This window comes from Pogoniulus pusillus, chromosome 29 (assembly GCF_015220805.1).
Source record: "Pogoniulus pusillus isolate bPogPus1 chromosome 29, bPogPus1.pri, whole genome shotgun sequence".
Taxonomy (NCBI): domain Eukaryota; kingdom Metazoa; phylum Chordata; class Aves; order Piciformes; family Lybiidae; genus Pogoniulus; species Pogoniulus pusillus.
In genome coordinates this window covers 9,925,570-9,949,767 of record NC_087292.1, presented here as the reverse complement: position 1 = coordinate 9,949,767, position 24,198 = coordinate 9,925,570, and the positions used below count along the sequence as shown (strand labels likewise).

Below are 24,198 nucleotides of genomic sequence, written 5' to 3'. Positions count from 1 at the left end.
GGAAGGAAGGAAGGAAGGAAGGAAGGAAGGAAGGAAGGAAGGAAGGAAGGAAGGAAGGAAGGAAGGAAGACCCACACAAAAATCAATCCATCAAATGTCATTACAGATTTATTAAGCCTGATGTAGAAAGACTTTTAACAGTAACATCTTCAGAAAGCATAAAAAGAGCACTTCTGTTCAGTCTTGTGCTTTGAAAAATCTAAATATATTTTTATCATATAAATAATTCTTTTCATGTTTTAAGTGCATCTGTTTTTTTTTTTTTCCATCCCTTTTCAAATTTCCATTTTACAATTGGCCAAAACTGAAGTCTGCATTGACTGAAATGAAGCCATTTGCAAAGCTAATGATGTTGTGAAGCATGTCTATGGTGAACCGTATCAGCTAGATTTCAGAAAGGTAGTTCAATGAGTGCAGCATTAGAATGAGGGACAGCCTCCAGCAAAATCATAATTGAACACACCCAAGTCCTTAATGTCTGCAGTTGGGTTTCCTGATGCAAATTACGATAACATTTCAGATGTGAGCAGTCGCTTCCCAATAGCTGCAGTGGAAAAGAGACATTTTGTGCCACAAAGGAAAGAATTACCATGTTTAAAAATGTAAATAATATATGTATAGAAACCTTTTTTATGGAAATGAGGCATTCAGGATTATGTGAACAGTTTGGGCTATTTTCCCCCCCTCCCCCCTCCCTTTAAACACAACAGATAAAGATGTGTGATCTATTATTCAGAGCTTTAATTACAGTTCTAAAACTGCAGCGATTTTATTAAAAAATAAAAATAAATCCCCGGGCACAAAAAGAAATATTCGCAGGGGTAAAGTTGAGGGATGTTTTTTTTTTTACAATGATTTACCACAGTAAAAATACAGGGGAAAAAAAAGAAAAGAAGAAGGGAAAAAAAAAGCAAAATCACCGTTAAGAGGTTTCAACGCTGCAAAAGCACAGGCAGAAACGCATCTCCAACGGACGGGAATGCACCTTCCTGCCGCTCGGCAAGGGCCTTCGGTGAGTGGGTGTGACGTCGTGCACGGACCTCATCGGGAGTAACTGCTCTGGGGAGACCCAAGCGCTCCGAGCAGCCAGCTCCGCTGGGTTGGGGGGCATGGGGGGAAGCGCAAAGCACTCAGACCAGCCAACTCCACTTGTTTGGGGGCACCCAAAGCGGTGAGAGCAGCCAGCTCCGCTGGTCTTGTGGGGAACAAATTGCTTAGAGCAGCCGGCTCCGCTGGCAGACGCGGCAGAAACTTTTCTATCAACTAGCGCAGCCGCTCGGTGCGCTCGGTGTCAGCCCGCCGCGGAACGGGGCTGCAGGAGCGGCTTACGAGCCCAGCTCGTCGGGGGCTCGGCCGCGGCCAGGGGTGCCGGTTGTGAGGCGGCGCGGCCGCTAGGTGGCGCAGCAGACCGGGTCCCGGCTAGAGGCCCGCTGCCCTCCCCCGAGATGTGATTGACGGCTCGACCGCTGTAGCCCCACCCCCGTTGCGGCCGCCCGGGGAGGCTGCGGGCCCCCTGCGAGCGCAGGCTCCGCCGGCCCGGGCAGTCCGGTCGGAGAGAGCAGGGGATAAATCGCGGGGGAGAAATGAGAGGTCGTGAAAAAAAAAAAATGAAGCTAATGCTTCAACTTGTGACAATTACAAACCGTTCCCCCCAAGAGGGCATTAACAAATAAAAAACTCGAGGCACTCTTAAATAGCGAGGGACCAGCTGGGGGTGTGTGTCCCATGCGCCCAAGCATGCCTCCACAGCGCAGCTGGGGCTTCCCCTCGCCCCCCGCCCCCTCCCAAGGCAGCCACTGGGCAGGACTCATGCAAACACGGACTCGCTCCTCAGGGTTCCTCCAGACCCCGTCTCTGATTCCTTTGTGAGCCGGTAACAGATGATGACCAAGAAAACAAAAAAATGACAAGCATATTTTCTAGACCAAACAAACAAGCAAAAATTAAATAAAAATCCCCCCGTTATGGACCATTTTTTTTTTTGGTAGGAAACCGAAACAAGCAAATATAACAAAATCTGTGTTCGTAACATGGCAATAGAGTTAATATATACAAGTATGTACAGTATAAAAATGCATCAAAGGCGCAACTTTTCATCCAAACAAGCTGCAGTGCACAATGAAAAGCAGCTTGGCCCCCCTCTGCTCTAAGTATACAGGCAAATATACTCTGTACAGCATGCACTTGTTACAAAATCAGTGCAGAAGCACCGAAACATTCTACAGATAAAGTCACTGGGAGTCCTCTCGGAAAGGAGTCCCATTTGTGTTGTTAATATAAAAAATGTGTTTAATCTTTTCCTGTTTGCCATTTGTAGCTCATACTTTTTTTTAATCTTCTTTTTTTTTTCTTTCTTTTTTTTTTTTTTCCTAAAGAGAAATGAGCTTTCCATTTCCTTTTTTTTTTTTTTTTTTTTTTAATATTTATTTATAATTTTTTTTTTTTTTTTTTCATTTTTACAAAACTCTAGACCTAACACCACGGGTCACAGATGTAACCTGAAGATGCTGCCAATAACAAACTTATTACATACCACAAGCGCTGGGGCAGGGCGAAACTGTCATACTGTGGCCAGCTACGGTCTGTTCTTTAAAATGGGGGTGGATCTCTCCTGATTCGTGCTGATGTGGTTGAGATAATAAAAACCAAAACAAATGTACAGGAAAAAAACCCAACCACCAAAATAACAAAGGCTTAATAAGTGGTGCCTGAGCACTAGACAAAAGGGTGTATTGTACCAGAGACATATGACAGTGAAGTACCCTGAGCCAGATAACTGTTTAGCTTGTCAGCTTTTGCAACCTGTATTGCACATTCCAGCATTTGCTGCATTATAAAGCCAAAATACTGCGTTGTACATCCTGAAGGTATCTGCTGCTTCACTTGGTGCCAACGGTGCCCAGCTGTTACTTCAGCCACAGAATCCTTCCTGCTTACAAACCAATGCACACACACAGGGACACAGTGCGCCGGTGTATGCACAGATACATCAATGTATGTAGGGGCAGATATCTGTATAGAGCTGCATATCTACTTAGGTATATACAGATATGTATTTTTGTAATGTTAGGTGGACCTGTTGGAAAGTGAAAGCACTGCCCATAAGAATCGTCCACATTTGAGACAACTTCATGGGTGTTTAACTACTGTAAATGCATCCCTCGCAGGGGGCTGACACCCGCGTGGAGGTGTATGTGGTCTTTGAGGGAAAGCATTCCTTGCATTTTGTGTAGCTGCATTTTTGCAAGAGATTTTTTTTGTTTTCTTTTCAAAAAATACTGTTTTTTTTCCTTCCTGCTATCTCATCTAAGAAGTCTAATGAAAGAATTTTTGCCTTTACTTAGATCAAAAACAGTGGGCAAAAAATTTGCTCAGCTAGATGGTATGAACTGAAGTGCAGATGTACGATCTGCCAGGATTAGTATTTAATCTGTTGTCTCAAACAGGGCTTTTTACAAAGGCCTGGAGACATTTCATGAGCTGAGAGTGATGATGAGCTGGAAGTTTATTACTCTGCAGTTAAGTCCAGTGGTACAGCTATTTCGCTTTAAAAAATACTCGCAAAGATAATATTGTACAGACACTTTGGTACGGGAAAAAAAACCCAGTGTCATCTTAAACTTCATCTGCTCTTCACATTTTTGCCAGCACGGTTAAAACAGAAAATGACCACTACTGTAGTCTGTAGTATAGTGGGGTAAAAGTGCTTGCACTGGTATAAAAGTGGTCCAGCAAAGCAAAAGAAGCTGTACCAGTATAAAGTGCTTTATAGCGATACAACTGTTTTTACATTAGGACTTTTACCAGCATAGTCACATCAATAACAAAGTTTTGCAATCACTTCCCTGACATAACTATAAAACTTCTGAAGTTCAGACTGTGCCTTAGATTTAATCTGCATGGAGCTAGAGACTGTTTGCTGAAGTTGCTTTCAAAACCATCTAAACATGATAGGAATCCAAGGTTAGGTCCAAGAGGACAGCAGTTGGAGCTGTGCAGACAGAGGATAAATACACTGAATTTGAAGGAGTAGCTCTGAATTTACACCAGGAGAAATGAAATCAGAATCTGGCTTCTGTTTTTTTGAAGCTGGTATAGCTGAAGACAAATAAAATGGGAGGGAGGTGGTTGCAGGGAAGCTGAGGAACGTGCTGGCAGGATGTGACACAGCGCGCGTGGGACGCACACCCTCTGCCCAGGATTTGGCACTTGGCACGTGTTCGTTTGCAAAGGTACAGTGCCTTCTGCTGTCATTGTAAGCCCACTACTTCTAACTTTTGTATTCTGTCACCTTCCTTCAGAGAAGAAAATCCTAAATTCTCTGTGCTGGTGTGAAGTCAAGCACTGCAGGAAATAATTAGCAGAATTAACAAGAAAATCCAGGGAGCATTTCTTTGTGGAACTGCTATCCCATGGCTTCTCCAGGACCATCAATGGATAGACTTATCTTGAGCTCAGGTGCTAACAAATTAAGACCTCAATCTGACCAAAAGGGAGTTAGAATCTACCTCTAGATATGTGCCATTTATTCTTGAGTTGCAAGTTTAAGAAGCTTATGTTTGCTGTGGCCCAATCTGTTGCCTACAGAAAAGGCTCAGTTTCCACCTACCAATATCCAGGTCAAGCTCTTCAGCACCGTTACTGAAAAGTTCTTAGCTTTAGTGAAATTCAGTCACTTCTTGCTGATCATTTTTAAGTGAGGTTTGGCAAAAGGGCAGTTGTGACTTGTAGGATAAATTGTGAGGGGGACAAGAAAACCAGGCCAGAAAACCCGCAGTGTCACTGACTCTGCTGTAACTTTGAAACCAAATGATGGCTGGTCTGAGGGCTCTGCCTGGGTGGCCAGAAACCAGGAATTACAACTCTATGTAGCTACTCAATGCAGCTTCCCGAGAGCAAAAATAATGTCAGGTTGTACTGCAAGAAGGTGAGCACACACCAGCAGCACTTTTTCAAACTATATAAAGGTGGTTATCTCAGTGCTCTTGCTTGGGGACAGATGGCCTTTAAAGCCTGCTGTAATTGCAATGTATTGATCTGGAATCTGTGATCAATGTTGTCTTTATAGAGAGAATTTTAAATATAAATTGCATCGTATATCTGGCTGTGAAGACAAAAGCCCTATGTGATGGAGATGCACCTCCACTTAGCCCAGGCCCTTCCTCCAGCTGGAGAGCTATGACAGCAAGCAGAGAGGGGACAGGGATGGGAGCCTCAGCCCAGCCCAGCCCAGCCCAGCCTAGCCTCGGGCACTGAACAGTGATGTATTTGCTGGGAGGACATCTCTACCAAAAATTAGGTTGCTATCTTTCATTCCCTTATGCTTTCTCAACAGGTTTGATTGCAAAATAACCAGGTTTGATTGCAAAATAACATTCACAGGAAGACCAAACTGAGGGCTGACCTGAGCTGCTGTGCTGGAACCAGAGCAGCAACTTCACGGCAGGACCAGGCCATTAGTAATTAGTTGTAGAAAGCAAATCTGGCCTCGTTAGCTCTCACCCACAGGCTGCCCTGGGCCTGAACTCTTTTACTTTTGTGCTTTCCCCATCACAAGTGCAGCTTGCTTTTCGTGCAAAGGCTGTATGGATGCTTCCAGGTGGGAATATCCCCTTCTATTTTAGGAGCTAACTGTAGATCTGAATGAGTCAATAAATATGGCACTTTTCTCAAAACACAATTAAAGATACAAAACCCCAAAAATTGTGGAGACAATCCTTGCCATCCACATGTGAGAGTTGACTCAGTAGCCTGCAAAACTGCCTTGGAAGGCTTCAACCCCTGCTGTGTTAAAATAGAATTATTGATTTTTTAAAATGACTTCTTATATCCTCCATGATCTCTAAAAAAAGCTATGGAGGTCAGTCTTGTAAATACGTTCACAAGTAGGTAATAAAACCCATGATAAGTTGCCTTGACAAGTAATTACTGGGCAGGTTTGTTAGCAGATTCTCAAAGATTTTTTTTTAACCCAACAATTATTATTGTACTAATGACAGCCATTTTTAAAGTGAAGTGTCCTTCTCCCTCTCAGCTTAAACAATAAGAGCCTGGAAAAATCACCTGAGTCTGATTCACTGGAATTCTTATATATTAGGATCCAAAGAGATGCTAATTAAGTCTCCTTTTAACTTTTTTTTTCTTTTCTGTGTTTTTTTGCTTGTTTGTTTGTTTGAAAGTGACATATTGACATGGATGGTGGCAGGAAGTGAGTTAGGATTTATGAATAAATCTCTCAAAGCAGTGTGTAAGGGTAACAATTCTTACTGCTTTATTGCAGTACAAGTGCATAAACAGCTTGGCTATGTGGTGTATCAATATGCCACTTGTTAATAAGCAAGGACATGTATCATAAATATTTGGCTGTTTGATCACCAGGCTTTTAATTAATGTTTTGATGATCTCCAATAAGAATAAAAGTCAGAACGATAGATACTGAGTAGAGACGACAGAGAAAAGATGCAATGATTTTCTGTGTTACCTGATTTATATGACAGATAAACTATCAACTCATCCAGTTTTGTATAGAGAAAGAGAGAGGAGAGACATACATTTTCTTCTTTTTATATTATATTGTAAGAAAAAACAACAACAAAACCTAAAATCACTTAATTCAAATGGGTACCTAAAATGTTCCCAGGGGACAATGATGTAGGCAAAATAATCAAGTTTTAGCACTGTGTAATAAAGGTTTGTGGCCAGATTTTAAATGAAGTAGCTGTTCCTGCACTTGCCTGTGCCACAGTGAAGCCTCCTGAGCAAAACACACTGCTGGGGCAGCCAGACTTTCGTCAAGGGGATCAGTCCTCCCAAAAGCCTGAGCTCTCAGGTACTGGCCCAGCTGAAGCCATTGGTGGAACTGTTTTTAATCATGGTGAATCTGATGTTCACCGGTTAAGCTGCACCAGGGAAGACTCAGCCCAAACTGAGCATCTGCTGCCCCAAGGAGCCCCAGCCCTGGGCATTGTGAGCTGTCTGGGGCCAATGGGCCACCTTCTTCAGAGCCCTAACTGGCATGTACATAGCTTGGCTGTAGCGGCAAAGGGCAAAACACACTGCATGAAGGTTTCGTCAAAGCAGAGAGCATAATGCCCATCTGCAGCAGGGCACAGGATCGGGGCCATCTGAAGTCAGTGGGAACAGGTATTTTTCCTAGAGCATCCAAAAGGTTGGGGAAGAGAACAGGACTAGAGATACACATGTGAGTCCTCTCAAGTGGCATCTCACTGCGGTGCTCACTGCCTTTGGGTCTGTGCCGCAAGGACCCACCTTGTGCGACTTCACTTAATAACTCTGAGCTGGGCTGCGCGATTTAACGGCTTCTGAGGAGCTCAATGCTAATGCATTGATTTTGCTTTAATAGAATTTTGTTGTCAATGGCCGGTGCTCAGCACAGCACAGGCTTCAATCTTAACCCATCTGAAGGCTCTGCTCGTTTCCAGTTGAGCTCCGTTCATTTCCAGTTGAATAGGTTAAGCAAAGACAGACCTCACTGTTCTCAATTCACTTTATGATCCTCCCATCATAAAAAATAATATCAGCACCTTGCTTTTCATGTCAGAACTACATTTGAGCTGCTATTCCCTATGCCCATGAGTAAATCCCATAAAAGCCGCCCCGTTGTACTGTCGCTATTTTTCCTTGTGGATGATTGATTGATGGATGAGTGCTGACACTTCAATGAAGCTATTTCGACTGCCATCTCAATCCGATGATGTGAGAGGTATATTTTCTGTCCATGCCTCATTACTTCAGAATGACATTCCTGGAACTTCATTTACTTTTTCCCTCCTTCCCTCAAGCGCCATATTTTTTCCCATCTAGGTTATGCATGCCATAAAAAAAGCAATTTGCTATTATATGTGGCATAAGGGCAACACTTTCCCTAGGAGGTAAATAAGGAAGGGCCTTTTTTTCTCCTCTATGTTGAGTTTAGGGATCATGTCAAAATTTCCCAATGCCAAAACAGGCCCTTCTGCACAAGCCATGGTGAACACAGTAAACATGGCTCATCTGATTTTGTGAGTGCTGTGCTTCAATTATATCCTTGAACGTCTAAAGCAAAGCAACAGTAAAAGACACCCCAAAGCCCTCTCTTATTTGAGGAAGATCCTCTTCTCCACTTGTGCCTGGCATGCTTTGAATATTTCATTTGCAACAGAGTAGCGATTTACAGCTTGATCCAGACTTATTTTCCCTCTGAGAATAGGGGAAGTTCATCGTTAAACGCAGAGATGGATTTGTCTGCTGGAGGTTGCTTTTGCTGCGAGGAGATGCTCAGTGAGAGCACAGAGGGCTGTGCCTGGTTTTCCAAGCGGTGTGCCAGGTAACGTGAGGCTTGTGACATTAGCATACCCTGGCAGGTTTTGCAAGTTGACTCGGGACCCGATTTTAATCTGTGTAATACAGTATTCCCGTTAATAATAATGTATAATTAAGACATCCGTTAAAAATCCATAACGTTAATTTAATGGAGAAAATCTAATACAGTTCTATTGGAATTTTTACGTTAAATTAACTTTAACGGGCTTTTAATGGATGTCTTAATTAGATCTCATTATTAACGTGAATATTCCACAAATTAAAACGGGGACCTTAAAGTTTTAATGAAAAAAGTTGCAAGCAGAAATTTGAAATTGTCATCTTTGTGGCCCCCTTTTTCCCCAGGTCTCGGTTGACTTGAGGCAACCTGGTCTAGTGGAAGGTGTCCCTGCCTGTGGTGGTGGAACTAGATGATCTTTAAGGTCCCTTCCAACCCAACGCCAGCTGCGTTCTCCAGCCAGGCTGGACAGAGAGTGTGAAGAGCAGATTCTGATCTCATTTATGGTGGCATAAATCCAATGTAACTCCACCAACTACAACGGAGAGCTTTAGATTTACACTCTCCTAACTGAGGAACGAATTCAACTTTAATTTCTTTTATATCTATATATAGATATTTATACAGGGATATTTATATATAGATATATACCTATATTTATACAATGCTCAATAATCTAACAATAGTACTTTTGTTTAAAAATCACTCCATTGCATATGTCTCGCCATAAACCAGAATGGAGATTTAAATATATATATCTATCTGAAGAATAAAACAAACTGAAAATAATCAATTTTAAACAAATCTTTGGCAGCAACATGGTTAAGCATAACTATTTGAACAACTTGCACAGAAGATTAACATTGTTCAGAGGTTTTTTTGGCTCAGAATCTGTTTTAACTTAATAATTCTTGTACTTACTGTGATGTATTGATCCCTAGTGCAATGACTGGATTGGGCAACCCAGGTGCAACAGTAATAGCTGCACAGAATAGAAACATTTCCTTTAGACAAACTATCCCAAAGGGGTTATAAATAGGAAATGGACATTACCATGAAAAGTAAAGCTTCCAATGTGACTGCATCTTGTGTAGCACACTTGGACATTAAACTATGAAGAATTTTTTTTTCCTGTCAGGAGTTACAAATTGACGAAATAAGTACATCAATGTTCTCAGTCATTATCTTACTTCAGTGGCACTTTGTTTTAGTGACAGCAAAAAGGGACAGTGGAGACCAGACAGCCCCAGTGCAGTTTATCAATGAAAATCTAATACCGTCCATAAGCAGGGGAGTGGAAATCAATACTTCATTACCAAATTGTTAGTGAGGATGAAGAAGAATAGCAGGAGTTTTTTTGGCAGTCTTCTCGGTCTGGGTTGTTGTGAGTTCAATGTCAGGATCAGAGTGATGTGCAGGGGCAGGCTGGGTGCGGGAAGCCTGGACTGGAGAGCTGGAACTAAGGCATTCGTCCTGCAAGCAGAGTAAGGATGACAGCCATCATTGCCCATGTTCTAATCACCATTCCAGATTCTATTGACTAGGTAATTGTAGCGATAGAAATGTCTGGAAACAGTCATCTTTGCTTGACTTTGCCCACCCATAGGCTCACAAAAAGCAAGACACAGGAGTGTAAACCCTGCCCCAAGATCCTTCCATCTGTAACCATGCAAGGTTAATGAGTGTGTTAATGCCAAAAAATTCTGCAGCTCTTCCTGGTCCATTGAGTGTGTTGCTCTTCATCTCTGTTCTCCCCTCGTGATGCTTAACCCTGGACAATATAATGAGATGCTACTACCAGCTAAGAACATGCTTTAAAACCCTCATGGTGAGGTGGACATGGTAGTATCCACATTATGTCTAATTACTTGACTACCGCTATGCTATTTTCGGTTGTGGTGGCACCTCCTCAACATTAAAAGCTGCTCTTCTTCCAATAGACCTTTTCCATCCTGCAACTACTAAAAGTGCTAAGTGACTCAAGCTGTGAAGTTACTTCTACATACAGACAGAAGGAACTTGTTTTCTTTATTTTCAAGATGTGGGTTTAAAAGTTCAGCCCAGAGTTGAGTTCTGCTCTGCTTGTAACATGGGAGAAAGATACCGAGAAAAGCAGTAGGAAAAACAACTGGAAAAACAGGGTGAGAAATGAGGCAGGCAATAAGTAGAGTGAAAGTCAGTCTGGAGAGAGCACAGAATAAAAAAGACCAGCAGTGGGCAAAGAGAAATATGTTACTGTAAAATGTATTATCTGCTCAAGGCCATGGATATTTCAGCAAACACAGCTCCAATCCTGCAGTGTGTTCCCTGTGTTCTGGCTAAATCAACTGGAAATTCAGTAGTGGCTTTATTTAAACTAAAATAAACTCTGCTTCTCAAAAAATTCCAAATGAAAACAAGAAAGTCCATTAACTTCATGCTACTTAGTTTATAATTTGGTTTGTTTCACAAAATCTTCACCTTTTCAGTTTTCATAGGGATGCTGAGTTTTGCATTGGCAACCCAAACCTGCTATGGAGAAACTGTTGGAAGGGAAGAAGAGGTTTTGGCTGCCGAATGTAGAGACTTCTGGCAAGTGAGGATGCATGAAAGTCAGCTTGAAATTGTGGTGAATACCTTAGATAGTTGTTCCCACCTAAAAGATATTAAAAGCAATCCATGTTGACACTTTAAAATGTTGTCTTTAGGTTTCAGAGGTAACGCTTCAGAGCAATTCACACTTTGCAAAGCTATTATTTTCCACTGCAAAAGGACAAAACTATGTCACTTTACAACTTGTTCAAATTTTAGAGAAATCCAGGTCTTGCTATTGTAATGCCTGGAGATGAAATACAGTAGTGCCATGAGTTGGCTCTGCTTCTGTGGTCAAGTTCTCAGCTGAAGAACCACCTGCAAATGGTCTGAGCGCAGACTGTGGAGATGGTACAGGCATTTTACTTTACCTTTCCAAGAAGATTTTGTAGCCCTCACTGGGGTGGAAAGCTGCTTGTAGCATGCTGTGTAAGTCCTGCCTTGGATCAGATCAAGCTCTGCAGCAGCTCTGACATGCAGAGCATCTACCTGACTTGTGAACGTGGGACGCAGACACTATGGGCCGGTCCTGCATAGCCCAACATGAAAAGCAGGTGAAACAGCTGAGTGCAGGAGCAGTAACTCTTGATTAATTCAACTCTGCCCCCTGAATGTTGTTAGGGCGATTAGCTGCATGTAGTATTACTGAAAGTGCTAATTCTGGGAAGGAGCCTTGGTTTGAAGCAGAGTAACTGCAGAGTACTGGTTCCCTGCCAGTGGGAAATATTTGTCACGGGCTCAAATTGGAAAACTGAAAAGCCAAACTTCCACCTCCTTTTCTTTTTCTTCTGAGACCTTGTATTAGACCAGTCATGAAATCTGGTCACACCCATGTCACAAGGGAACCATACACAGAGCAACATTAAGGACATCATTAACCCTTGGCAGAGTTCTTCAGAGGCACATGCATTAATGGTGTAGGTTGACCAAAAACCCTTCTGGCAACAATCCTGCTTCAGAAGGTCTTGCTCCTTTCTATCATTTCCACTATTATGGTACATTCTTCAGCTGTGTTCATGTGTGCTCATTTGAAGCAGGCTAGAATGTTTTGGTGAGAAGAACTAGATTACAGGCTGTAAAAGGAAAACAGTGGTGATGCCTACTTCACTCATAGGCTTGCTGAGATGTATAGAAACAAGAAATGAAAACATAGATAACCACTCTCACTTGGGCTGTTGGCTGAGCTGCATCTTACTCTCTAACCTCACCCTCCATTTTGGACTAATCCACTTTGCTTCCTAACCCCCAGACCAAACCTCTATTGTTCTTTGGGACTGATATAAGGTTGAGAGGGGTAGGGGGAAGGTGCAGGGGCAGTAGAGAGCCCCTCCTGGGGACTCAGGCTTCTGGGAGGGGAGTTGTGTTTCTGTATTCCCTTTTTACCTTGTCTATTTCTGTATATACTGTAAATAGCTGTTTGTATATTGTGCTAGCTGTAAATATAAGCTTCATTCATATTTCCAGAGCTGGCTGAGTCCAGTCTGGGTGATTTCCAAAGTGTGGGGGGGCAGGGAACACCTAAACCATGACACCCTGCAACCCCAGGCAAAAGCTGTATCTATCCCAAATGGATCAAGGGTCCACAGAAGCACTTCCAACAGAAGTTCCCAGTGCAGAGTTAGGACTGCGTAGTCAATGGGAAAGGGTAGAAACCTCTTCAACTGATTTTACTGATAGAGGAAAGGTAAGATAGAACTGGGCAACTAGGAACTGGAGGGATTCTCTGCACTGCTGCGTGTGTACAAGCAGCTTTGGTTTAGCGCTGCTGTGAAAGCCGTTTGTGCCTGGATAAACTTTGGAGGCTGTGTCCATGTGCTTCACTAATGGCAACATCCATGCATGTCTAAAATCAATTGGGATTGGCACTGATTTCAGTGGGATAAGTACTTCACCCCTAGGTTTTCTGCCCGACTGAAGTCTCCATCTTTTTTTTTTTTTTTAGTGTGCATTGATATCACTGCAGGCTGGGACAAGACTTTGGGAAATTAATTAGTGTGAACCCTGATCAATAAGGGTCATACTTTATGTATTTCATTATCAAGTCTCTAAGAGATTCAGGGAGTATGTGGAAAGCTTGTCGCCCACAGTCTAGGGCACAGCAGCTTGGATGCTCAAATTGGGCTTGATAGGTGAAGTTTGCTGCTTCCTGAGCATTTGTGGAAAGGTTGTTCAGTCTGTACCACAAAGAAAACTCTATCATTGAAATTGTTATGAAAATGTGGTTGAGGGTGTTCATTATGCTGATGTCTTGCGAAATATCAGCTGCAGATACTGAAGCTTTGCTTTTATTTAACATTAATTATCGAGCCATCAACAGATGTAAAAAAGTTGCATCTATTTTCATGCTGATGTGTCAGGACTCAGGACTCCTTCTAACAGTCACCCTCCCACTCCTTGTCTGTGGCACAACTTCCCTCTCCTTGCTCCAATCTCGCCATAAAAACACAGCTGTGAAACCTCTGAAATAGGAACTCTCAAACATGTCTGCAAACCTGAGACAACTGTCAACTGTATGTCAACAGCTAATCACACGTGTGTCTGGTCTCCACAGGCTGGCACCAGCACTGCTCAGCTGCGCTCCTGAGCCCAGCCGTGGCTCCTGGCACCCAACAGGAGCTGGTGCTTTCTTTCGTGCGTGCTCCCACACACACATGCCAAATCCCATGCTTCCTTTGCTCTCTCTACTCTCCTTTTTCACTCTTCTCTGTGGCCAAAAGGCAAATGACACACCTTTCTGAGGGCTGGGACATGGGTTGTCCACTTGTGGGTTGGTTTTCAAGCCCTTCACTTAGGGATTGCTGCCACTATTTGATGTTTGGGTTTGACCTCTTCCAAGGTGTGATGGCTCTCTAGAGCCAGGCAGATCACAGCAGGTTCATGTGCTTGCAATGTTTTCTCTTTTTTGTATTTCCAGATCTTTGCTAATATCATTTTATCATCTTCTATTAGTGTAATGGGATAATAAAATTTACAGTATGTATCTGTGATCCACCCACCAAAGTCAAGGGGAGTCTATGGATCAAAACCTTTCTGCGCTGCAGTTGTACCTATTGTAATAAATTGCAGGACTCTTAAAAGGCCAAATAAAAAGACACAGGCAGTCCCTTTGTGGTTACCAAACATATTATCTCTAGATGTCATTTTTGACCTACTTTTGCTAGAATTTTACAGCAGCAGAAAAAAATCTCTTCCTTAAAGAGCCATGCTTATGAGCATAATACCTAGAAAGGGAGGAAAAGCAAATCTGGGTATATTTTGTTTCATTCAGGACTCCTCTCACCATGAATTACATTATTACAGGCTCTAAATGCCTTCTCGTTACCCATAATTATAACTAAGATTATATCAATCTAAACAGTAACTACTCAAATGATTCATCATGATTGTAAGGAGCATGCTCTCTTAAGTTGTGCCTGCCCATCCATTTTAAAGCCATGCAGCAGGAATAGCATTCCAGAAGGTCATTTAACAGCACATTAAATAAATAAATAGAACATATTTGTTTCAGAAAAGACTCTCTAGCAGGGTGGGAGAGCATTTTGGGAGTGGTAAGAATAACCCTCATGAAAACATACTTTCAGCTCTTCTTCGTTCTTGCTGAGGGTGCAGCACCCACCCAGAAACACGCAGAGGCTTCACATGATGCCATTAGGGAAAGGTGCCTAATGTTCTTCATACTGAAGGGTGGTGTTGTGCCAAGAAGCTGCACTGTGCACTGCACAGAAGTTGCAGTCAGCTGCTGCCCAGCAGCTAGCAACGGAGTGCAGAGAGAGTAGGACACATTAGCACAAACTATCGTGGTCACTGCTAGGTCCCTGAGCCTCTCCTGTCTCTGCAGAACGTACTGGACTTTGTGTATTCAACCCAAGTCATCAGCCACACAGAGAGACGAGTGTGGAAAAGGTCTCTGCTGTAAAAGTAAAACATTTCTGTCCCATGATCTAAGCTTATGAGAATGCAGGACAATACAATGGAAAAGAAATAAGGGCTGTAGCTCAGATATTCCTGGGGTGTGTCTGCCTATATATGGAACTGCCTGACTGTGGTAACACCCAGGTGGAGGAATTCAGAGATCTCATTGCCTGAGATGATGGAAAGTACATCAAATAAAAACTTGAGGTCATTAAGTTGCAGTTTTCTCTGAAAACTCTTTGTGGAAGATACTTCATTAAGAGGTTAAGGCCAAGGGCAGATAAAAGACCTCCGGGTTTCAGCAGCAAAATCATTGGAGCACTCATCTGCAGCTGGTACAAAACACCTCTGTAGGAGGTCAGGCAAGTTACACTGATGTACTGCAGCTGGCCTGGCTCAAATCTTTTGTGATAGAAAAGAAGAATCTGCTTGAAACCTGCCAAAATAACCCCAAAACCTTCCACTAGTTGAGTTTCTGGTTTTCTTAAGCCTCTGCTATCTGTATTTGGGGCAGATTTTTTTTTTTAGCTGTGATCCTGGCTGAGCAGAACTCTTAAGCGTGTTTGTTGGTATTGTGCACAGTGCAGTGAACACAGAAATCCCTCTCTGCCAGGATCCTGTGGGCTAATGGCACCAAGCACTGGGCTGCATGGATACAGCAAGATTGATGTTTTAAGGGCATGCCTGTGCAGGCATCTATGTGTGCCACCTGAGGGCCAAGAGAGAGGTGCTTCTGCACATACAGAAGCATCTGTGTAATTCTTCTGCATGTACATTATGCTCTATGTACAGACATAATATGTGAATAGAAATACATTTTTATATGTAAGTTTATGTGTCTGGACAAAAAGCTGCCAAGTCACTACTGAATATGTGCAGCAGTGCCCAGCTCACCAAGGTTACTAGACATCCCTGAGCAAATACAGTCAGATCCTCCAAATCCACCTGAACACCATGGCTTGTGAAAATGCTGACATCTGTTAGCCTGAGCAGTTCCCCAGAGAGCAGGCAGTTTCTCTGTGAATGACTAGAAAAGGATTTGAGAACGTTTTAAAAACAAGAATGATGAGACATATCCCCAAAGGACAGAGGCAAATGAAAGATGCAGGAAGGGTGGAGGTGAGTGCTGGGGGCTGAAGCTGCCCCATTCCTTGCTCCACGTGTGGCTGCTCAGCAGTGTGGTTGGAAGCGTTGGAAGGGACCTCTGGAGATCATCTAATCAACTCCCCTGCTAATGCAAGTTCACCTAGATCAGGTTGCACAGGAACAGGTCCAGGCAGGTTTTGAGTGACCCCAGGGAAGGAAACCCCACAACTTCTCAGGCAGCCTGTCCCAGTGCTCCATCACCCTCAAAGTAAAGAATTTTCTCTTTTAGGCTGAGAAAAATCTGTGATACTTTTTTTGTTTTGCCTGACAGTTTGGGCAGTCCTGATCTTTGTGTGGGCCCAGGAAGCTAAGGCATTAAGGTGGGCATAGGGGTGGTGCAGGAGGAACAGCCTGTGTGGCTGCCAGAAGCAATGCAGCTCAGCCCATCCTCAGTTCCTTTGGAAGGAGCCAGGAGAGGAAGGGAGAAGAGTGATATGGATGCTAAATCCTGGTTCCCACCCCCAGACATCTGGTGTGAGTGGCTTTAGGCAAATTATTTCACCCTCTTGTTTTGCTGACAAATGGAGTCATATAAAAATATTGGGGGCTGCAGCTCCTCTGTCTTAAGAGAGACATGATGAAATCCTGGGCTGGTTGAGGGAGATTCCTGCCACTTTTGTGAGGCCTTTGAGGAAGGCCAAGATTTCACCTCTGATCTCAGCTGGGCCATCAAGTTGACATAGGATACACACATGCAGAATAATGAAGAAGAGCACACATCACACACAGGATCACAGGATGTTAGGGGTTGGAAGGGACCCAAGGAGATCATCGAGTCCCACCCCCTGCCAGAGCAGGACCACACAATCTAGTACAGATCACAGAGGAATGCATCCAGACAGGTCTCGAAAGTCTCCAGAGAAGAAGACTCCACAAGTTCTCCAGGGAGCTTGTTCCAGTGCTCTGTGACCCTTACAGTAAAGAAGTTCCCTCTTGTGTTGAGGTGGAACCTCCTGTGCTGCAACTTACATCCACTGCTCCTTGTCCTACCCCAGGGAGCAGTGAGCAGAGCCTGACCCCAGCCCTCAGATATTTATAAACATTTATGAAATCCCCTCTCAGTCTTCTCCAGACTAAAAAGCCCCAGGTGCCTCAGCCTCTCCTCATAAGGCAATGCCCTCCCATCCCCTAATCATCCTCATAGCCCTCTGCTGGACCCTCTCCAGTAGATCCCTGTCCCTCTTAGACTGGGGAGCCCAAAACTGAATGCAGTATTTAAGATGAGGTCTCACCAGGGCAGACTAGAGGGGAAGAAGAACCTCCCTCGATCTGCTGGCCACACTCTTCTTAACACACCCTAAGATCCCATTGGCCTTCTTGGCCACAAGGGCACATTGCTGTGCCATGGATGTTATCCACCAGGACTCCCAGGTCCCTCTCCACAGGGCTGCTCTCCAGCAGATCACCTCCCAGCCTGTACTGGTGCAGTTTATTATCCCTTCCCAGGTGCAGGACTCTGCACTTGTCCTTGTTGAGCCACATTTGGTTCCTCTGTGCCCAACTCTTCATGGTACGGGCAGAGAAGACATTTAACTGGTGTTTGCTAATTGCTTCTGTACAAAGACAAAGCCCAGTACAACAGTATCTGGAAGGATCACAGGCTTGTAAAGAGGGGGGGAAAAGGAGAGAGAGAGAACATTTAATTTTTTTCCCTATAAAAAATGTAGTCATCAAATCACAATGTATTTGGGAGCACATGTTATTGATAGCCTATTCTTGGAGGGGGCGGGGGGGGGGGGGGAAAGAAAAAAAAGTGCATTTTTTGGCAAAGTTTCTCTATTTGCTAAGGATTAAATTGTTCATTGTACAGGGCACCATCTGCCCTTGGAGAGAGATTTAGTTGATGGCAGCTGCAACCAAAGTGTGGAAGATGTAGCTGAATTTCTAGTTTCTTTTCAACTAGCAACTGTCATTACAGGTCACATGCAAACTGTGTCATTTTCTGTGACAAGCAGGTTCTGTAGAATTGGGTGCTTGCTACATTTTAAAATGCCACCTGTATAGATCCAGGGAGAGAAACAGCTCTTGTTGCACACCTTGAAAAGCGAGTTCAGAGCAGAGAAGATGAAGCAACTATGGTTCAACTGTCCAGACGCTGGCTGTGCGTTCAAGCCCCAGGTTTACATGGATGGAGATCAGAATGTGCTTGTGGGTCACTTAATTAACATAGATGTTTAAACAGGGCAAATTGTCATTTGCAAGGGCTTACTCAACTCAATTGCCTCCTTGTTTCCCTGTGATGTAATTCTCAGATTAAACCCCAAGCTTTTTCAGTTCCGAGGGGGATTTCTTACTCATCAAATGAGAGGCTACTGCGGGTGGGTTTTGTCCCAACTGCCCCTGTTGAGCTGTAACATTAACATGTCTGCATTCAGTGTGAGGTAGCAAAGGCTACTCGAGAGTGGGGAGAGGCTCGTCCTGTCTCTGTGTTCAGAGGTGTTTTGATACTACACAAAGCCTGTCACTGGCTACAGTGAACACCTCCAGGAAGGAATTTGTACCTCTTCCCTCCCTCCTGAACACTGAAACTCTTCCTGCAGATGAATTATGTTCCCTTTCTCCTGAGCAAAACGGGAGCGGAGAAGTTAAGAGCAGACTGGTAGATTTTATTAGGATGAAGAAACAAAGCAAAACAAAAAAGCAAACCCAAACCTCTTTCCTTTCATCCTTGCCTTGCTATGAAAGTGCCTTCATATTTCGAGGCTTGCTGACAATATTTCAGGATGGTACATCACACACACCGTCTCCTCCGGAACAGCAGACATTGTCAGTGCTGGGAGACAACTACTCTGCATTGTACTTCACAAAGACTCTCTATAAAGCATTTCTATAGAAAAGAGATTTTTGAAATTTGTGAGTCTCTTAGCCTTTCAGACAGGGATGAGTCCTGGTTAATTTTCTTCTGATGACTTCCACATTTTCTGTAAGAAAAACAACAGCTACTATTGCCTTAAGACAGACTGAGCTAGTTGTAATGCGCCCAGATATAGGAGGGGTTTTTTTGTCTTTTTGCTTTTTCACATGGAAGAATTTGCAGGACAGAATTTTGTTACTAAGTTTTTTTTCCTGTTCAGTTTAACCTTTTGGCCTTCTGTCACATTTTGTTGTGCTAGAATGGGATCCTGTTTTGAAACAGAGACTGCTCCTGAAGGTAAATTTGTAACAAATCTGGTGTGATTGAATGATAGTGATTTTTGATTTAATGGGCAGAGGCTTTGCCTTTCTAGCAAAATAATGTGCATCTTTTCAGGTGTCTGCAAGTCTTTCTGGTTGTTCTGTGATGTGTCCAGACCATCTAAGCCACACCTCCTTGGTAAGGCTCATCCTTCCACATCTCTTTTCTGCTGCAGAGCAGAGCCACACTCAACCTTTTCCTCAGGCAGATGCCCATTTCCATCTATGATTTGAGTGAGCACAAGGGCTTTCAGAATCAGGGCTTTTAAAGGAAAAATGCTTAGAATCTGAGACTGCCTGTTCAGGGTACACTTTGCAGAAAGCATTAATCATTAGCAGAGGAGGGCTGCTTATGTGAATTAGCGTGCAATGTGCTGAGTTCTCCTTTCTTTGTGAAGAAGCACTTAAAACACAACTTCCCACCTTAAAAACCAAGCCAGTGCACTCAGTGTGAGCTACAAGTAAATCATCTCCTCTGTGGTGCCAGAGCTGCACATGCTCTTCTGCTGCTGATTCATCTACAGAATATATCACATGCCAGTTACTTGAATTAGGATCATGGGGAGAAGGGAATCATTAGAGAGCAGAAGAAACTCTAACGCATAAAGAAAACTTCTCCATTTGTCTCCTCCGCAATGCCTGTTTTATTTCCTCTGCATGCACTGACAGTACTGATAAGGCAATGGATGCTCTAATCCTAAACAGTTGCTTTTGGGGGTAGAGTCATTAGGGTTGCAAATGTCTGATACAGCAATAGTTTGAATTTCCAGGCAAGCCCATTTCCCCAATCACTGCAATGTGTTTTAGTGGGGCTGGTAGGTGAGTGGCACAGCCTGGATCAAGTATTTCACTCCTGGTGCCATTCCCTTTGCTATCAGACTGCTTTGAGAAGCCAGGTAAATTAGACTTGGAGAAGGGGACGCTGCATCTTTGAGTAATGAGGCTGGGAAACAGGGAACACATTTTCCACTAGCTCATGTCTCACTGTATGGCATTCCGATTTCGTGACACTTCATAATAAATCATTGCTTATCACTCACATGGGAACATAACATGGTTCAAGTTAAGATTCGTTAGTGATTGTAAAGAAGAAACATGAATTGCTCTATATCAGGGCTTTTTGATCATCTTTCTGTCCACTGCAGGCATTCTTTTTATCATAATATTAACAGTAACTGCTGTTTAAAGCATAAATAAAAAGGAAAAGAAAGAGCAGGAAATATTAATAATGAAAACAAATGTGTCTTATTTATGTGTTTATGTAAACACTTGGCAATTGCTCTGCACAGCAGCTTGCATTCAGTGTCACAGACTGCTGCACCAACAGAAGTTTCTAAAGCTGGGGGTTTAAATTTATATATGTGTGCGTGCATGTAAAAAACCCCTAAATGCCAACACATTCGTTTTCTGGAGGAGAAGGTTCCAGCAACCACATCTAGAGACAATTTGCTTTAGAATGTGTGCTGCAGGGAGAAGAGAGTCTGATCCTCTCCTGCAGTGCTGCCCCACCCAGAAACAGCAGCACAACTGGACCAGGAACCTGGAGGTATCAGCCTGGAGATGAGAGGAAGGCTGAAGCAGCTGTAGTCAGGGTGAACTGGACTGTTCCCTCTCAGCCTGTTATCTTTGTCTAGGGGTCCATCAAATTCTATCAGAACCAGAACTCCCTGCTTCAGCCCCTGGCCCTGCAATGAGCTCAGGGGTGGCAAAATGTTAGCATGAAGAGGGCAGGAGTTGTGGATGTGTTCAGCTGCATGTTCAGGCAATCTACTGCCTTCTCTCACCACCAAGATGTGTGTTTTTTACTGTGTGCTGCAGTTCACAACTTTTTCATCAACAGTTTAGGGAGAAGGGTGAGAAGCCTATGGGTTTACAGATGTCATCAATGGTTCTTTTAGGGGAACCAGACCTACCAGCTGAAGAAAACAAGAGCTTGCTAAAACAGCAAGTTAGAACACGTATGCAGAAATTTTTCAGCAGAAAAGAACAATCTATTTGTTCCCTTGTGTTGCAAACAGTTTTACTTTAATTTGTTCTCTTTGCCATTTGGATTTGATTGTGGGAGGCACCTAAAACTCGGGAATAACCCGAGAGAAATCAGATAAAGTAAATATTTGCTGCGACTATGGCTTTGATTATTCCCCCCTCAGTAATTCAGTATTTACTATATTAATCAACTATATAACATGTCATTCCTACTGCTCCCTGGCTGAATCATTTCCAAAACTACACACAGCTTTCAAGATAGTTGCCAGACAGTCACAAATTAATACCTTCAGAAATTCTTCTTAAAATATGCCCATGAACTAATTTTTTTTCCCCTCTCTCTATTTCTGTAAAGAAAACAGAGTTGGTTTAAAAAAAAAAAAAAAAGCCAAAATTATTATTCTTAGGAAAAAAGCCCAACCTTTCATGTATTCTTTTCTGGTTTTATTTTAGTTGATTATTGGTCTTTTATAAAAATTATGAGCTACGTTCATGTTTACCTGTGCCAGAATAAGCAGCCCTGTGAGACAAGGTGGCAGTGGAAGTAAGTATGTAGTTAACTCTTGGAAGGATTAAGGGTTTACTTCAGTAGTTACAAAAAGGAGAGACTTGATCTCCTTCTACTGAGGCAAATAATCCCCTTGATTTGTGGGGAAAGTTCTTTGAGTAAAATGGCATGTGACCAAGGGACTGTAAATTCAGTTCTGATCCATCTGATGTCTCCCCCTGACACTCCAAATCACGAGTATTTGTGGCTGTACTGGCCACTGCCTTTGATCTCCAGCGTGCTCTTTTAAGCTCAATTTTACTTCTTGTTTTCATGGTCCAGGTCACTGCAAGACTTTCCCTCTTGCTCAAATCTCCCCCTCCCATGTACAATAAATACATTATGCACTAAAATGTAAAATCCTCTAAATATCAAAGAAAAAGAGAGCAAGAAGAAAATCTGTTCAGGTAAAGCAGAGCATTAGATGTACACACGACCACATCTTACTTTTCACCTACTACCAACAGATGATTATATACAAGAATTAAACCCCCTACATCTTGACCAAGGAAAAGACAGTTTTTCTAATAGGTATGATACAGAGTCTTAATCTGCTCTCACTTGAAGTGGTACAGTGAATGGGATTATTCTCCATTTATTTTGGCTTACACTAAACTGGAATTTTTGCCCCCTAAGCTTCCTATAATTTTTGTAAGTGGAACTGCTTTTGTCAGCATTCTTAATATTTCCCTATGGAAATGGTATTAAAAAGCAGCACATTTGCCCTACAATCTCATGTTTTATCCTTGAGAAATGAGGACTTATGGTAGACTTTTTTTTTTTTTTTTTGGGGGGGGGAGGGTCTTGTTCTGTAGGAAAATGGCTTAATAACAACCACAAATGGAGCCTGGAAGGAGAGGGTGCATCTTCAAAATGGTAATTCTATCACAAACCCTGCCTGGGTTAAAAACAGATATTGAAACAGGGGAATAAATATTTGACAATGCTGTTAAGGCAACTTTGCTAACGATTTTTGAACAACCTCCAACTGAGGTCTAAATGTCTGCAATATCCATAAACAACTCTATACTGTCCAATTAGGGAGACAAAGACATAGAGTCCTGTCAGGAAGATTTGCATGGCTAAGTGTCTGAGATCACAGAGACGATGAGGGATCGTTCCGAGTGATGGGGGATGCACAGAACGGATGACTATCATTAGGATATTACAGAGGCTTACACCTTCCCAATTACTGGCAGGATTCATTAGTTACTGCTGCATTTCCCTAATAGAATCCTCTCTCTTTGGCTTATCGCTACTTTCCCTCTGTCTACGTAAACCCACAACTCAGCAGTCGATCACCTATGAAAAATTAGATGGTGCAGCTTCCAGTGGCCTATTTAAAATGAAAAGGCAACTGAATAAGAAATACAGAACAAAAAAAAAGAAGGGCTGAAATGCAGATACGTGGGAGCTACAGAAGTGGCATCAGATGGGTTTGGAATTCTCTTGTTATTGAACTGTTTGAAGGGAAAAAAATAAATCAGTGGCAGCTGCAGAGAGAAGCATCATGGTGGGTTTAAAAGCACAATGAAAGCGTTTTACATAGACATATGTACATGCACAAACTATAGGCAGATTGCAAAGTGACAATTACTTAAGGCCTGCTAGGCTGAAGTTTCACAACTAAGATTGGTGAATATTACAGGGGCTCGATGCTGTCGCAATCGACTCAGTCCCATTAAAGATAATGGTGTGAGCATTTCCATGCTGTCATCATGTTACTATCAACAGCATTATCAGTATCAACTGCTTTTACAATTATGCACAATGGCTCTTCCTGCACAAAGACTTAGCAACCACCAAACTCGTTTTCTTTTTAAATACACTGAAAAGAGCATAGATTTCAATCCTTCATCTGTTCACAGATGAAACAACATTTCCAAATCATCAGAGAGAGCACTTTTTTCCTCCCATTCTAAGGGTGGCCAACTGTTCTCAGTGATTTCTATTACATTGCCTACCTATTATTTCATGTAATGGCATTCCTTAAATTTTAAATTAGCTTTGAAGAATAAAAATAATTGAATTCCTGCTGTTTTGTGTACATAGAGGGTGACAGGAGCTAATGTGATAATTTAAACTGTAAATGAGTCTTCACTTTGTGTTCATTAATTACAGCTAATTACTGAATTACAAACCTTCTTGGTTAGGCACTGTTATGTATTCATGTAGCATGTTGGATTTCCAGCTGGTAGAAAACTGTTTTATAGACTTACAAGCTGACACACCAAGCTACCACTGAAACAATTCAGTTTGAAAAATAAAGGAAGGGTGGGGGGCTCAGAGCTGCTCTTGCTCTTTGAATTAAGTGAGCAATGAGAAACGGTGCTGCAAACCTGAACCTCAGGTGAGCCAGGAGCTGCCGGATATAATTAGAAAATATACACTCAATCTGGTGGGCAGAAACACAATGATCCTGAGCTGCCACTTTGGGTGAAGCTGCTCTGCTCACACCTGGCTTACACCAGTGTTAATTCCCTGATTTGAACCGTTTCTCTCTTCATAGGGGCATATTCGTGAGACAGAAGTGCCCCTGCAA

General features: G+C 42.8%; 1 protein-coding gene across 2 annotated transcripts in view; it reads right to left on the bottom strand.

The window, feature by feature from the left end:
* Window positions 1-6,246: 6,246 nt before the first annotated feature.
* Window positions 6,247-24,198, bottom strand: part of TSHZ2 (teashirt zinc finger homeobox 2) — a 231,887-nt gene continuing 213,935 nt past the window's right edge. For both annotated transcript variants that reach the window (XM_064168021.1, XM_064168022.1), the window contains exon 3: window positions 6,247-9,793. Coding sequence is in view for 1 of the 2 variants with exons in the window: in XM_064168022.1 (XP_064024092.1) it covers window positions 9,792-9,793 (2 nt within the window). In the remaining variant the exon portion in view is untranslated. The remainder of the gene's footprint in view (window positions 9,794-24,198) is intronic.